The sequence below is a fragment of the Leptonotus elevatus genome, chromosome 19, assembly GCF_054856555.1.
Source record: "Leptonotus elevatus isolate MCC_2025b chromosome 19, RoL_Lele_1.0, whole genome shotgun sequence".
NCBI classification, from domain to species: domain Eukaryota; kingdom Metazoa; phylum Chordata; class Actinopteri; order Syngnathiformes; family Syngnathidae; genus Leptonotus; species Leptonotus elevatus.
In genome coordinates this window covers 16,569,824-16,587,461 of record NC_141257.1, presented here as the reverse complement: position 1 = coordinate 16,587,461, position 17,638 = coordinate 16,569,824, and the positions used below count along the sequence as shown (strand labels likewise).

Genomic DNA, 17,638 nt, shown 5'->3' with positions numbered 1-17,638 from the left:
TTTTTATGCACCACATACACTCAGTAACATGCTTGGGAGGCGGGTGGATCGGTGCGTGGGAATATCATTTCCCTCGGCTCCGGTTCACCTGCTCCTAATTTTAATGCACCACACACACACACACTTATATATACACTGGGTGAGGTCACATTCACGGTTTAGGGGTAGAGTTCGCCAGTCGGCGAGCTGGCGGACTCAGTAACAGGGGTTAACTTTCACAAAGAACGCTGGGGTGACGACCGGGGCCTTCTCCCGCTGGGCCTGGGGTTCGGGGGTGTCGGCCGCCCTCCGGTGCCCCCATCTCCCCCTTCTGCCCCCGGTGTTCCGTCCCTCCACACGGCGGGGGGTGGGGTGGGCGCGCCTGCCCTCTCCGCTCCGCTGTCCGGCCCCTCTTCGGCGCCGGTGCCTGGGTGCGGGTGGTCCCCGGGGGCTGGGGTTCGGGGGTTGGGGGGCTGCCGGTTGGTCGGGGGGGGCGGCTTTGTTGGGGGGGGGTGGTGGGGGTTGCGGGTGGGGGGGTGTCTGGGGGATTGGGGACCTGGGGGCGGCTGGGTTGGGGTGGGTGGCGGGGGTGGATGGAGGGCGGGGGGTGCGGGGGTTGGGGGCCGGTGGGGTGCCTGGCGGGCCTGCAGTGCCCCGTCCTGCTGCGTTGGGTCGGGGGCGCGGGCCGTGTTGGGGCGGGGGGCGCTCCTGCTCCTGGGTTTGCTCTCCGGCCGGTGGCACTGGCGGGGCCCGGGGGTCGTCCTTTGGCGCTGCCGCGGCCTGGGGGGCCCTGAGGTGTTGCGCTTGCTCTGTTCCGGCGTGGGTCGACGGCTCCCCTCTTTGGTGGAGATTTTCATGCATGCCAGATCCACCACACCAGCATCTACCGAAACTCAGACACAATCTGTTTCCTCCTCAGGTCATTGAATCGGTGGAGGCTGGTGTCTGTGGATCTCACTCGGCTTCGTCTGTCCTTCCTTCCTTTTCTCGGTCTCTCCTTCGGTCTCTTGAGGCCTCCCTGATTTTATGTTTTTTGGATTTGTCGGGGTCTGGATGTTTCTTGGGTTGGGGAGGAGTTCTGGTGGGTGGTGTCTGGTCGGTGCTGGATTTCACCTTCCTTGGTTTTCTTTGGTCCCCTCGGGTCTCCTGACGGCGGTGTTCGGTTTAGGTGAACGGTATGAGATTTTTTCTAATAGGTTTTTTGGTGAGCTAACAAATACACGCACGCACGCACACACGCACGCACGCACATACACATACTCACCCACGTACACGCAAAAATTTTTTTTTTATATATATATAAAAAAAATAATAATAAAAAAATAAATAAATAAAGAGCAATGATGATGACATTTCCGAATGAACAATACTGAGCTCTTAAACAGAAAAAAAGAAAAGAAAAAAAGAAAAGAAAAAATGAAACATCCAACACCTCACCCTTACCGTCTGACTGGTAGGGGGGATAGGGGTACTGTGTAGACTCCAGTAGTCCCGGGAGAGGAGCTACAATACATAATTTACATTTACATAAAAAATGTAATAAACAAAATAGCTTTAGTAGCTACTAAAACGGCTATATTTACGTGTAATAATAATTTTAAGCAATGACATCATTACCAGAGCTCAAGCCATTAAAATTACGGCTCTGGGTAATCTAATTAGTCGTTTTAAAATTCTGATAGACATAGTGTTAAAGCAAGGAGCGACTCCTGTTCTTTTTCAGTGGGTTAAAGATTTAGGCATAGAGTTTTACATCACATCAACAGCGCGCTCCGCTGAAGTCTCCCCGCACCGGAAGGTTGGGTGCACTCATACGTGGAATGCAGAAGTGTTTTGTGCATATAGTCCATTATGGGGAATAGAGTTTTGCAGTGCCGCACTTTGGCACAGTGGGGCAATGTTGGTTCAGAGAGTGGATGGGAGCTGTGGAGCCTGCTCGCAGCGCACTGTACGTTGGTGGAAAAAGCTAAAATAAAGTTAAAGAAAAGAAAAGAGAACATGCCTGTTCAGTCTCTGTAACACGGTTAAGAGGTCACTGGACAGGGGAAGAGGATTTAACACTAGTCTTTGTATCTACATGTGCTTTGCTTGTAATTAATACGTCAGTCAAATAGAATTCATTCAATGCAATAAAAAAAAAAGCACTTGTATACCTACAACCTAAGAAATAAAAAAGTGGATTTTACATGATATATGGGCCACCGGATGAGGCTACCCACTGAGCCATGGACGTCTATTAGACGTCTCGTCTAAGTTTGGACCGTCTATAATTGGTCTATATTTTAGCCCGAATCTAGACGATACAATTCATCAAGTAAATATTAACTATTAAATATAAAAAGTAACTGTAGGTTGTATAAATGATGGCAACATTCATTCGCATTCTTACGTTTTAAACAGTTATTGATCAATGTACAAGGTAGTTCATATTTAGACTTTATTTAGATGTCTAAATCAAGTCTCTTTAGACCAAATTCGGACGATTTAATTAAATACACTGAAAAATGTGTATTGACACAATAAAGTAAATAAATAACTGACCAAATGGATTATCAGTATGAAAGAAAATGCCAGATCGCACGATTCATGAATAAAGCAGCCAAATACTATACGCATATGTGCGTACGAAATTGTCATGTACTGTCAGCGGGTCTTTTTAACTATATGAGACCTCCCCACCATATGAGACCTCCCCACCACTAGGAGGCAGCAACATGTTTACTGTTTAAGCATTTGCATCATCAGTGTGAAACAAAATGCCAGATCGCACGATTCACGGATAAAGCAGCCAAATACTATACGCATATGTGCGTACGAGATTGTCATGTACTGTCAGCGGGTCTTTATAACTGTATGATACCTCCCCACCACTAGGAGCCAGTGATAGAGTTGACAATATTATTATTGTACTCTTTGCGTGTTCAATTAATTGAATGGTGAGATTCTGGTGAAGAAGTCCCTTTGCAAAGGTATAATTATTCAGAAGCTTCTGATCACACAAAATGCTGACACCCAAAGCAGTGTTCAAAAAGTGTGTGTCCCTCCTCCTCTTGCACACAGATATTTATTGAAAGTCAGTGAATACAAAAAGTTCCCTCTCCCCTCCCATAAGCAAGTTCCCATGGGTACAAATCAGATTAGACTTGAACAATAGTAAATCAGCCTGTCCTTGGACTCTCTTCGACCGGACAGAGACTGGTACCAACTATACTCCCTTTAGATAATATAGAAAAGAAACCTGTTACTTTTCTCTTTCCCAGGCAAGAGAGACAGATAAGAATACAATAGACAATACTATTGTATACTAAGCTATACTGAGTTAACATAATTATACCTACATCTACACAGTTATAACTAAATTCAAAATGGTTAAAATATAAAGTAAAACAGTAAAAATGTTAACAATGTTAACATCAGCAATGTGTTTAAGCTTCCGGTAAGTCTGAAGGAAGATAAACAAGTAGTGCCAACAGTCATCCGGGGCAAACTTTTGATTTGTAGTCCTCTTGGACGACTATTGCTTCGAAAACAAAAAAAATAATTTCTCAAAGACAGAAAAGGGCTGCCTATAAGTGAATGCTCGAAGCCACGTTATTGAAATGTTTAGTCCTGCAATGTTTGTTCATTTAATTGTTCACCTGTTTGCAAGATACCCGCTAGCTTAGCTTAGGTTTCCATCAATCATGGTGTTTTCTTTATTCTTTTTTTTTAAGAAGAATTTAAGAGAAGTGCTTCTGACACATAAACATTAAGGTTAAAGGGGGCGGGGGAGTTAGGGAGTTAATTAGCTTTTTGTTTCTTGCTTGCTCAATTTTTTTTTATTTTTATGTATGTAAGATTATGGCTTGTACATCAGCTGTTTAGGATGCTACTATTTTTTGGGGGAAATATTGTGCATAATAAATTGATACACCATCTTCTCTGATTTCAAACCATTCCCTTTATCCAAATTGGTGATTAGTTAATGCACAAGTAAATCTCAGCCAATCTTAATATTATTGTATACAAAGTTATTATTGATAATTTCAACCTTAGGTCATCCACAACACACTGATGTGCAGCAGGAGGACAAAGTACACAAGTTATTAGCTAAGCCGCCTATACAGCATACTGTATATCAAACAAACGTGACTAATGTTGCAATATGATTTCCATTTTGTCTTCCAGCAGGTAATCAAAGTCGCACACACATCAGCACCTGGCAACGTGACAGGCACAAGGTACCATATTTGTTAAGTATCACAATGTTCAAAATGGTAACACTGTGAGTAAAAATATCCATTTTAATATCCCCCGACAGTGAATATTGGCGGCAAGATGCACCTCGTGTCCGTAACGCAGCCAGGACTCCTGAAGGTACACATTAATTCAGTGTAGTGTTGGACTGCTTTGGTATGGGTTGCAAATTAGATATGTAACTTATGCAATTTATTTATCTCCCAGGATGCAATAGACGCAGTCTCATCCATACTACTGTCGGGACCCCACAGGGAAACAAGTGGATTACACATGCTCGTCAAAAAATTTGAATATCCACAAAAAGTTGAATAATTTCCATAATTCCAATTCCATTCAAAAAGATAAACTTTCATAGATTATAGATTCAGGGCCCACAACTTAAGTGATTTCAAGTATTTATTTGTTTATTATTTTTACATTATTTGGGCTTCCAGCTTAAAAAACAACAACAACAAAAACATGAAAACAGGATGTCAAAAAATTTGAATAATGTGAGGAAATCACCATGCATACTTCCCAGTGTTTTGCATGGGAAAAAAGATGGATGGATAGATGATATTTTCAAAACGATATGTCAATTTACAATATAATGTGAAAAAATCACCATGCATACTTCCCTGTGTTTTGCATGGGAAAAAAGATGGATGGATAGATGATATTTTCAAAATGATATGTCAATTTACAATACTTGGTTGGATTCCCTTTGCCTTGCCCTTAACAACTGCCTCGATGCGCCGTGGCATTGCCTGGGGGTCCTGGAAGCCCAGTCTTTCTTCATGCTTTCTGTCAGCTCTTTGTTTTTGGGTCTGGTGGCCCTCATTTTCTTTCTTTGTTTGTTTGTTTCTTTCTTCTTTTCTATTGTGGCCCTTGTTTTCCTCTTGTAATACAATACTATCAGGAGGAAAATGATGGCCACCAGACCCAAAAACAACACGTCACATATAGTTGTTTGTTTGTCTAGCAGTTGTTAAGACAAAGGGAATCCAACCAACTATTGAAGATTGGCATATCGTTTTGAAAATACCATCCATCTTTTTTTTTTCATGCAAAAGACTGGGAAGTATGCATGGTGATTTCTTCACATTATTCAAATTTTTTGACATCCTTTTTTCATGGTTTTCGTTTTGTTTTTAGCTGGAAGCCCAAATAATGTAAAAATAAACAAATAAATACTTGAAATCATTTAAGTTGTGGGCCCTGAATCTATACTCTATGAAAGTTTGACTTTTTAAATGGAATTACAGATATTATTTCACTTTTTGAGGATATTCAAATTTGTTGACAAGCACCTGATCACAATGGTGAGTGTTTAAAAAAAAGAGAAAAAAAAGGTAATTTAATTGCCTTTTCTACTCCACACTGTTCGCAGCCAGTACCCCACAAGGTAATATTTGTGCAGCCGTGATTGCAAGAGAGATTCAGAAGGGTGTAATTTTTCATCAACAAATATTTGCACTCCAGTGCAGAGAATATTTTTTTATACAATGTATCTCGGAGATCTGAAACCAAAAGCTGTGATATAAATAATGGCAGTATTTTTGCAGATGTCAGCGGTCGGCTGGCTGGAAGGAAAACAACGAGTCTCCATCCAGAAACGTCCTATCAGGCCAAAACAAAACCTTTGGACCATACCTTTACTTAAAAAAAAAGAAAGATGTTACATGATATGTACAACCAAATCAAACTACAACATATCCAAACGCACAGACAGAATGCTACATACTTTTTGTGATAAGGCAAAGACTTGTTGTAATTGGAAAATGTTTCAGCTAAAATGTATTTAATTCTTCAAGAACTAGGAAGAGGGTGTACAACTGTGCCATGACGGAGAAAAGAAAGGAGGTACTTAAAATGATTAAACTAATTTCATAAAAAAAATGGTCACTAAAGTGAGTAATTAAAGTTATTCTGTTATTTTTATGTCTGTTTGTCTTAGAGTTTCAGATGGTAGTTGTGGAGACCCTAATGGCCATCCTTGGATGGGATAAAGAGCCTCAACTCTTGGTGAGAAATCAAAGCTGAGAGTGGACAGTTGCCCATTAAAGACTCGGCAGACTTTTGACATTATGTCCTGGAAAATTAGAAATTGGTAGGGTTTTTTTCTTCTTCTGCGTTTTGGTTTATGCATCCCAGGCAAGTAGTGTCTGGATTTGTTTTTTTAAACAATATTTTGGTAATTTTGTAGACTTTAAGCCACTTTTCCACCCCAATTTCAAAACAAAACAAGTGTTTATATTATATTGGTAATATTGTTATTTTTTATTTCATTGCAATATGTTTATAAATGTGTAAATAAATTAAAAATATATCTTCACATTAAAATGTTTGTGATGGTTTGGGTAATGTTTGAAAAACAATGTATTGATTTAGATCCAAGTAGGATAGTTTGGTGAATGTTAACATCAAGAGATGTATTTATATCCAATGGTAAAATAAGCATGGCATTAGTGTTACTGAAACCTACTTAAAAGTTCCAAAAATATGACATCCTGGAACTACATTGTATTCATGTCATTTTTATACTTTCTGTCAGTGCTATAAAGCATCAAATAGAGGGAGTGAACATGTGACATGCCACACTATATGGGGTAAGATGTCATACTGGATTTTGCAACTAATAATGCATGGACAAAATCCATTTTCCCCTGTTTTGTTTTGGGTTTTTGTTTGTTTGTTTGTTTTTACAGCCAGATAAATTGTCATTGATCTTGAAAATTGACCATAGTCACTGAGAAAACTTTAACATAACATTTTATGAAATAGATTTACCTTCTTAGGAACTGCTGGCATGTAGGTCATAGCTCTCAGCCTCAAATGCCTGTTTTGCTTCTCTTAAACTGGAAATTTGAGTTTAAATGGAATTTCAAAAAATAAAGCATTTTGGTTAATGGATTGATGGATGGTTCATCATGAAACTTAAACCAATCCTGACGTAGGTATACTGTAATTCCAACAACTGGAAAATCCAATTCTAAGCAATGAAACAAAACTAATTTCCTCACTCTTAAGACTCATCATCTGAAGGGCAATTCTGGCATAAGTAAACCGAGTTGCCAGAGGTGCATTTTTCATTGGCCCATTCTTTGCATAAGTGACAACAAGTGAGACAAGTTGCCTAAAACTACCATGTTGGCAATTATTTGCTCTTTAGCTTAAAACAGAGCAGTGACTGAGGCATGACACGATGGACCCATGGCGACCAATTCCAATCCAAAAATGGAAATATTTCATGAACGAATGTCTTTGGTTATGGTTCGTGTTCATTACTCACCTTAATCTAATTTCTCATCAGCATTCTCTTTATTGCCTAGGTCATATTTTGACCAAAATAAATAATAATTAACTTAGAACATCTGGTATAAGTAACATAAATAAATCTATCCATCCATTGATGCCTGGCACCTCTGCCAAAATCGGCTACATCCTCAGTCGTTGAACGGATGTGCATGGTTGGAGCCAGGGATGACAGTTTAGCCATCATTCTCCTGTCCTCCAGTGTGCCAATTAAATCCAAGACACAGTACTGGACAGAGCTGGCCCTCCTCACCAGTTTATCCAGCCCCTTTTTGTCCCAACCAGATAGTTTCGCCTGCCCATCAGGTCACTCTGTATAAGATGACTAATGTGTCCACACAAAGTTCTTCAAGAGTGTGAAATGCTGGGTTGTTTAGTGCAGGTTGAGATTTTGATCCAACAAAGGGTAAAAAGAAAATAAATATATATATAATAACAAATTAAAGCAATAATTGGCTTACAAGTAACAAGGGAGGTTACAAGTGTAGGTGTGATAAAACAGAATGCAAATTTTATTACTAACATTTTCTAAGAAAGAAGCAACTTTTAACAGTCAGGGGTCACCAAAGTGAGTTACATTTCACAACATATATCCAAAGGATGACCTATTTGACACAAATCCAGAAATGGGATGTTACCATTCACCATGACAAGGCTTTGAGCCATGAGCCCCATGTTAAAGTCATCAGTATTAAACACAGCCATCTAGCATTTACTAAGAACTTTACATTGACTTGACTTCAACTTCAGTACACAAGAGTCTAAAACTCAGCACTTAAGTCAAGTTCACATATTCAAATTTTACCTTCTTGCTGCATTAATATTAAACTTTGATGTCTAGTAGAGGGCCACAAAATATCACCCTGCAGTCGTCCGTAAATGGCCCCTGGGCTGAGAGATTGAGACCTCTGTTCTGGTAATTATTTTGGTAGGAAGAGTGCTGCACTTCTATGGCTTTTTGTTACCTTTTTTTGACTACTATTTCCTGTTATCTCATACCGTGGGCCATCACAAGTTGATAGGGACCACCCCCAACTCAAGGCCGTTTGGTCACAGAAGCCAAAAAACCTTTTTGGGAAAAGCTTCTGGCGAAATTGTCTAATTGCAAATGACAAGGTACAGCAACTGCATAAATGGTCAGAAAACTCTAAAATTTTGCATGGTGTATCCTGACACATGGGGGAACTCGCAGGAAAATAATAATTGGGCTTCCTGTGTTTCAATTCTCAAATATCACCCCAAGCATACCCTAAAAGACCAAAAAATGTCTCTCCGCCTGACAAGAGTGATCCATTTCAAACATTTTATTATATATCTCATTGCCCCAAATGTATATTAAAAACTTCCCACATTTATAACCTTCAATTTAAGTCCAAGAAGAGCTCTCTATCTGGAATATTAGGGAAACTATGACCAAAGTACTCCACTGTACCCTAAATCGGGAAAAAAATGAAAATTCTCGAACTACCATTCCAAATGGGAGTAAGCTATTTTTTTGCATCTAAATAAAATCATAAACAATATTTGAAACCTGGGTTATGTCGTACCAGGGTTATTATAGTTTTGGAATTTTTAATTTTAGTTACTTTTTATTTCATTTTGAGGTTTTTTGTTAGTTTTAATTAGTTTTCAGGGTGGTTCTGTTAGTTTTTATTAGTTTTAGTTATTTCATAAATGTTTAGTTTTAGTTAGTTTCAGTGTATGTTATAGCTTAAAAAAAAGTGTATTACTTGTGCGCAATATTTAAAAACCACCATGGGAGTGACATCATCTGAAGGTGTTTTTCTATTGGCAGCTGCTAGATGACGTCACCGTTGTGTGACACACTTTCCGGTTAAAATAAAAATAAATCTACTTAAAATCACATTTAAAATCATCCCCAAAGACTCATGCATTAACTTAATTACCAAAGACTAAAACAAAGGAAATTTTTGCTATAATTATAGTTAGTTTTAATTAGTTTTGTAAACATAAAATGAAGCGTTTTCGTTTTTTAAAAAGCATTTTCGTTTTTATTTTATTTCGTTAACGAAATTGTTTTTTGATTATTATCTTTTTGGTTAGTTTTAGTTAACTAAAATAACCTTGTGTTGTACTATACTATCTAAAGTGAATTACATAAAAAGTGAATAATGTTATGCCCCCAGGTGGACAAGGTTATCAAGGCACAACATTAAACATGATCACACAAAATCCAGGAGCCAAATAGAAAACATAAGAAAGGGGATCAATTTATCCAATGACCCGGAGTTAAGGACAAACTTGCACTTGTGAAATAAAAGTACATTTCAGAACATTTATTTTTAAAGTATTTTTAGTGCCACACATTTTTTTCCTTTCAATAACAAAACCAGACAAAAAAAAAACTTGAAAAAATTTGTTTATGCACTTGCAGCCACGTCAAAAGGGTAGTGTTGGGGAAAATCATGGATGACCTTTACAGCTTCATTGTAGAGTTCCAGGTCTGTTGGACACATGGGTAGAATATGATTACAAGTAAGAACCAAATCAGAGCTCATCTGACATGTTCATACACGATGACCTACCAAATGGAATGCCCTTCTCTTCTCGGAGCATGTTGAATGTGTTGGCCATTATAGCTCCTTTGTTAGACACCATTCCAATGACTTCCACAATTCCAGACAACTCTTCTTGAAGCTGGAAGATTAAGGGGGGAAAGTGTTCACTGTAAATGGTAATATACAAATTGATTAAAAGTATACTTAACTCAGCTTTTATCAAGTAGTTATGAACACAACTTTTAAACAGGTAGTAGTAATTTGGGGACGGGGAACATGCGTAACGTCCTAACAATCGAGTTAAGTTAAATTAGAAAAGTCATTCATTGTTTATAGACATATAGGGCACATAACACACTTTGGGGGAGGGGGAGGGTAGGGTGGAGACACTGTCTTTGCCCTACAACTCCCCTCCAATTTTAATGCACCACACAACTGGGGTGGGGCAGGTGTGTCGGGGTGGGGTGCCATCGATTGGGGCAGACCGCAGTATAGAGCAGTGCTGCGATCCCCTGTCCCCGCCGTGCCCCCCCTATTTTTTTTTTTATGCACCACATACACTCACATGACTGGGAGGCAGGTGGATCGGAGCGTGGGGATATCAGTTCCCTCTGCTCCGGCTTACCTGCTCCCAATTTTAATGCAATGCAACGCACCCCACCCACACCCACACCCACACCCACACACACCCCCCCCCCCCCCCACACACACACACACACACACACACTTGTGTATATACACTGGAGGGAGCAGGGGCTGTGGACCGGTGGGGTGCCTGGTGGGCCTGCAGTGCCCCGTCCTGCTGCGTTGGGTTGGGGCGCGGGCCGTGTTAGGGTGGGGGGCGCTCCTGGGTTTGCTCTCCGGCCGGTGGCCCTTGCGGGGCCCGGGGGTTGTCCCTTGCCGCTGCCGTGGCCTGGGGGGCCCTGAGGTGATGCGCTTACTCTGTCCTGGCAGGGGTCGACGGCTCCCCTCTTTGGTGGAGTTTTTCATGCATGCCACATCCACCACACCAGCATCTATCGAAACTCAAACACAATCTGCTTCTTCCTCTGGTCGTTGAATCGGTGGAGGCTGGTGTCTGTGGATCTCACTCTGCTCCATCTGTCCTTCCTTCCTTTCCTCAGTCTTTCCTTTGGTTTCTTGAAGTCTCCCTAATTGTCCCTGTTGGAATTTAGAAGTTTCTGGGGTTGGTGAAAGACTCTGGTTGGTAACCCGGTGGGTAGTAGTTAATGTCTGGTCGGTGCTGGATTTCACTTTCCTTTATTTTTCTTTGATCCTTCCTCGGGTCTCCTGACAACCTCACGACTCTATATCAGATTTCCCATTTTTCTCGAATGCAGCATTTTTCCTTGGTGAAATGACTCTCTCCGCTCATTGAAAAGCATTGGACTTACGATCATTGTAATTTCATTTGTAAGGATAGTTTTTATTTGAAAATGTGATATAATGTTTTTTGACTACCATAACAATATGTTTGGTTTATGTGCTAGTCACAGGAAAAAGCAATACAATACGCCGTGAAAATGAAGCGTTGCATTGCGGAAATAGCAGAAATGCCTGAATGTTCGGAATTGTCAATAGGCTGTTGTCAAGAAATTGCAGTGTAAAAAAACATGTAGCACTGGTACTACCAACTTTTTCAGTTGGTCGCACGACAGGTTTTGGTTGAACCCTATTTGGGGGAGATACAGCTTGACTGTATTTGCTCATGTACAGTTGTCTCAATTTGCATAGCGTAGTTTCAGATGACATAAAAAATGACAGCGACTCAACATATAGTTGCAAGATTTGTCTGCACTAAAACATGTCAATTATTTTATATTACTTTAAAAATAAATTGTTAAATAATGTTAAGTTTAATGTTGTTAAAATATTAAAAAATAAAAAGTCCACTGACTGCTTTAACATTGATATGACATTAGTAAAAAGTATTATAGAATATGTTGTGCAACCTTTCAAATATATATGTATTTTGTCGTTTAAAGCCGGTATATTTCCTTCAAAAATGAAATAGCAAAAGTTATTGCTATTCATAAAAATGGAGAAAGACATATTCACTAATTATAGACCAATATCACTACTACCACAGTTCTAAAAAAATCTAGAAAAATTATTTTCATATAGACTGGACAATTTTATTGAAAAACATAAGGTTTTAAGTGAAAATCAATATGGGTTTAGAGAAAAACGGACCATCTCAATGGCAGTCATGGAACTCGTAGAAGCAATATCTACTAACATAGATAATAAAACAATTACTGTTGGAATTTTTATAGATTTAAAAAAAAAGCATTTGATACTATAGATCAGGGGTGTCAAACTCATATTAGCACAGGGGCCGCATGGAGAAACACATATTACCAAGTGGGCCGGATCAGTAAAATAATGGTATAGCTTAAAAACAATTGTCCCCAATTATATGCAGATTATCGCTATTTGTGGGCCAGCCCTAAATTACGGAGCTCAACTGTAATCATATTGTTCCAAAAAATAACACAAATGCAAACGGAACGCGCCAACACTTTTCCTGTATGAGTTTCGGACGTGTTAAATATACCTGTTTTGCATATATATTGTTCCCAGAATGCATTGTGTGGCGCAGTTAACGAAGTTATAAGGACATTAATCCTTGTCATATGTATTTATGTTACCAGTTATTGAATTTGTGTCATATTTAACATGTGTATGTCGGTCTATGATTTTTTTTTTTTAAACAAACAGTAACTTTAAGATGTGTGTAAAATAACATCCAGGACGATTCCATGTACAAGTAGTATTGTTCATTTGAGGACTGCTTGTGAAATTACCAATTTATATGTTTTGATTGTGGCTGGTTGATTAATTGGTCCGACATAAAAAAACTTTTTTACTTCACAAAATCGTCCCGCAGGCCGGGTCAAACCCCTTTAGGCCCGCGGGCCGTATGTTTGACACCACTGCTATAGATCATTCTATACTAATGAATAAATTAGAAAGATATGGCATAAGAGGTTTGGCATATAAATGGATGAAAAGTTATTTGGATAATAGAAAGCAGTACTTACGGTTTAACAATATACATTCAAAACACTTGAACATTACTCATGGAGTCCCCCAAGGGTCTGTGATAGGCCCCAAATTATTTATATTGTATATGAAATTATATCTGTTGTGTCTCAAAAATATTCAAAAGTGTCTTATTCGCCGATGACACAACTCTCTACTGTTCAGGAGAGAACCTGAAGCAGCGTCTGACTACTATGGAGAATAAATTGAACACATTAAAAAACTGGTTTGACTTAAACAAATTATCAATAAACTTAAACAAAACCAAGTTTATAGTTTTTGGTACTAGGCAAACCACACAACAGGTCAAAATTATGGTAAATTCAATTGAAATAGAAAGAGTATGAAAATAAATTTCTTGGAGTAGTTTTTGATGAAAAATTATGTTGGAAGTCACACATAGATAATGTCAAAAGGAAAATGTAAAAAATTATAGGGATACTCTCTAAAACTAAGAATGTCCTGAATAAGAAATCATTATACACATTATATTGTTCATTATTATTACCATATCTGACCTATTGTGTGGAAATCTGGGGAAACGCATATAAAACAAATACAGATCCTGTTTTCAAACTGCAAAAAAAGCCATAAGAATTATAAATCAATCAAAATATACAGGACCAACTCATTCTCTATTTATTAAATTAAATACAATACAAAGTTCAACGACTTAGTTGAATTTAAAATAGCACAAATAATGTATAAAGTACACAACAATATACTCTGCCATAGTACTCAGAAGCTGTTTGAAATTAGAGGGAGTCCTTTTAACATAAGAGGTACAAGTGTTTAAATTTTTTTTTAAACAAAAACAAATGTTAAGCAAGTATATAAATGTATTATGGTATATGTCTAGGAATTTCATGTACATATGTCGCTGGCAAATGTGCGTATGTTAAAGTGCACTTGTATATATGATTAGGTTTATACATTTCCTTTTGTTGAAATACATTACCTTATTATTTTATTAACATAAAATGAATAAGGGGTAGGACTAGATACGTTTTTAACTTCCTCCTACCCCTTTTGAACTATTTTCTTTCTTCCTATTTTGTTTTCTTTTTTGGTTCAATTTATATTTTAGACTTGTAATGTGTTTTCTTTGTGTTTATATGTTCAATAAAGAACCAAACAAACAAACTAAATTGGGGGAAAAAAGGCAATGCCTTTGTGAACATTAGTTTGTTCAATGCAAAGGGGGCAGCTCTTAGCATGCCTAGCATAAGTCAAATTTGGCCCTTCAACATTACTTTGGATTAGGTTGTCCGATGCAGTGTTTCCCAACCAGGAGTATGTGAACACATTGCAGGGAGTATAATATGGAAAATCAGGGTAACTGATGAAAATAAAATAAAGCTGCCATACTATGACTCAGACTGTGTATTTCCTGTTCAATGTTTTGTTTAATGCCTGTTTAAAATGGACTATAGTAAAGGTGCTCCTATTTTATATGGTAAATGTTATAAGAATTATATTAAACAGCAGGTTTATTCTTGATTTTTGATTCATTGACTGACACACCAACAATTAAAATGGAGGATGGAAGCCTAGTAGATGATTCGGTATTGTAAACAGAAGTGACTAGTGGACCATTGATTGTAATTAAGTAAAAAATAAATACGTGATATCACACCCATCATTCTTCATGTATGCCAGCTTTTATAGATTGATAGAAAGCTTACATTGTTTAGATATTTGCAATTATTAACGGTTAATGCATTGATGGACTTTGTTCTGTGTGAGTTTGAAATGTCCGACAGTATTTGAATGCAGCTGCAGTTTAGCTCGCCGAACGCTGTCATTTGTTTACGCTCCTGTTAGCGGCGAGTTGCTAACACTGCAGACTTGTGTCGTATCATACAATACAATGACAGACTAATTAACTTTCTTAGCGTCCTTAATTGGCAATTAAAATATAATTTTGAGGTGGCGTCGTGTTGATGTTGGAAGTCGACAGTCGCGTGAGGACGAGTGAAGCTGACATCATCAACATGCGCTACCGCGGTAAGATGGTAGAGTCAAAATCACTAATTTATACCTTATATTGAATATACCGTTTATATTGTCCAGCCCTAATACAGAATATGTCAAATCTAAGGTATCCCAAACCGTAGCAGTTTTAAACAAGGTTAAAGAATTATTGAACAGAATGCGTTGTTATTGTTATATAATTCATTGATTGCTCCATACCTGACCTATTGCATTGAAGTGTGGGGGCGTGCAGCCAAAACCTACACTAAACCCATCCATCATTAACAGAAACGTGCTATTCGTGTCGTTTTCGGCTGTGGATACTGAAGAGAATCTTCAATTTAATAAGAACTGTTTGGATTTAGTCATAACTGTTTTAATTTCCTTAGTAAAGCTTGGTGAGGGTAATAATGGGACCAAATGTTTGAAGATTCTTCCTTCCACATTTTATCACTTAATTAGCCATCTGTTTCGGGGGAGAAAATGTGTTATAATCAATTCCTTTGTAAAGCTTTATGATGCCTACAAAAGTGCCAGGATGTCTGGCAAACTGTGTTTCCGCCTGGTTGATCAGCTGCGGGGAGGCCGGATCGTGGCCGGGCAATGTTTACATATCAATTGAACATCTGTTATTGTCTTGAGACTCAGAGGGCAGAGCAAGGGGAGGGGGCAGCAGGGCAGCAGGGCAGGAAGAGGAAGGGGAGGGGCTTTTTGGAATGCTGTGAGTATAATGGCGACTGCAAGTGGGAGGAGCTTTACAGACACATGGGGAGATAATGGCGTTTGGTCACACATGTGCTTCTGTCCAGAAATTTCTGAATAAATAAAATATTCGAAGGAACTGTTCACCGATCTCAACTCTGATTCTGAAAACAACATTACGAACATGCGGAAAACTTAAAGGATCGTTTTCCAACAATACAGAGACCACACTAATCCAATATTTATAGAACTAAAAACTTACAACTTAATGGATGAATGGCATTTAACCACCTTAAATTAATGTATAAAGCCCATCATGAAATTTTACCAATTAAAATGCAAATCAAATTCAGATATTTTTCCCAAACCTGAATACAGAACAAAACAAAAAGAACAATGTATTTAAATTAAAGGTCTCAGTTTGTGGACAAATCTGGATTATAAAGATAAATTATCTCATTCCATTTGTATTTTTTTTAAATGTATAAAAGCACGATTACTGGAAAAATATATTTAGCACAAGGTCATGCTATTTAATTATTTTGTTTAATTGTTACTTTGAAAGCATCTTCACTGTCATTTATTTTGTGTTTATAATTTTTTTGTGCTGATTAGGGTCAGATATCACAAATTTGACTTCTTTCTGTCCACTTTCATTTCTTTTTTCCTTTTAAAGAATGTAATATTTTTTTTTTAATTTAATGTTTATGGTGGTCACCCTGAAAGCACAAAGTAAGTTTTGATTCCTGCTCTGTACATTCTTTAATTTTTACTACAATTTCTTGACAACAGCCCTGACAACTATGGTTAGGCAGGTAATTGTGATAACAGCCTATGCTCAGCTGGTTATCGTTATGCTGGTATATAGCAACCTATCTTCAGTAAAACAAAATGAAAACTTCACGAAAAGACACAGAAGGGGATGAGCCAGGAACCACGCCCGGTGCATGACTCCGTCTGGCGATTGACCAATCAGAGACGTTCACGGTAAAATAACGTAGCAGGCCAGTTGCCGGTCACCGCAAATATTCACTGCCAAAAAACAAACGAATCAAAACATGACAGTAACCACGTTCGGGGTGACCACCTTTAACCATTATGCCACGAACTAGTAGACATTACTGGCACATAATTAGTACTTGTAGTTCTCACGTGATTCACGGCGAAATAGTTCTAGGTGGCGAGTTGCCGATCACGGCAAAATATCCACTTTATATAAATAAATTAGTCTTTAAAGTTTTACACACAGCTACATTATATTAGATTGTAACCTGAGAAATTTGATGCACAGTATATTGCGACACAATTAATCCTTTACGTGTAATAGCCAAAAAGAGATCAAGTTATACGATCTGTCAAACGTGGGTTACGGTTAGGAGATTGGACGAGAACAAAAATATACTCACCGGGTCATTTAATTCTACACACACACATTGTCCCTCTCCATCTGCAACAGTGAAGGTTTTTCCAGTTGGGTGTACCTAACCAAATACAAACGTACAACAATAAAGTACATCACGTTAACCTTTACTTAAGTAATATCCCGTCTCTCGTGTTCTAAATCGCGTTAGTTAGACACGACAGCTACCTTCTCAACACGTCCGACGAAACAAACTGGTTTGTTAATATATCGCGACAGCAAAGATAAATTAATTCGAGGCTTTGGAACATCCAGGATGGAAGACATCTTAACTGATACACTTGAGGACGATAAGTGACGCCCAGCAAACCAACATATGGCGCCAAAATGTTATGAATTTATTTTTATGTAATTTGTGCGCCGCGTGGGTGGAGAGTATACACTTCAGCAAATAATCCACCAGGTTTGCTACTACGGCAAGAACTGGGTTATATAATAGAACATACCCAACGTTTTTACGACATAT

General features: G+C 38.4%; 1 protein-coding gene across 1 annotated transcript; it reads right to left on the bottom strand.

The window, feature by feature from the left end:
• Positions 1–9,794: 9,794 nt before the first annotated feature.
• On the bottom strand, positions 9,795–17,573 carry rpa3 (replication protein A3). The gene is made up of 4 exons (XM_086062421.1): positions 17,341–17,573; positions 17,159–17,233; positions 10,059–10,170; positions 9,795–9,976 (listed from the first exon to the last, which is right to left on the bottom strand). The coding sequence occupies exons 1-4, from the start codon at positions 17,437–17,439 to the stop codon at positions 9,894–9,896; spliced, it is 369 nt and encodes a 122-aa protein (XP_085918547.1). The 5' UTR covers positions 17,440–17,573; the 3' UTR covers positions 9,795–9,893.
• Positions 17,574–17,638: the final 65 nt, after the last annotated feature.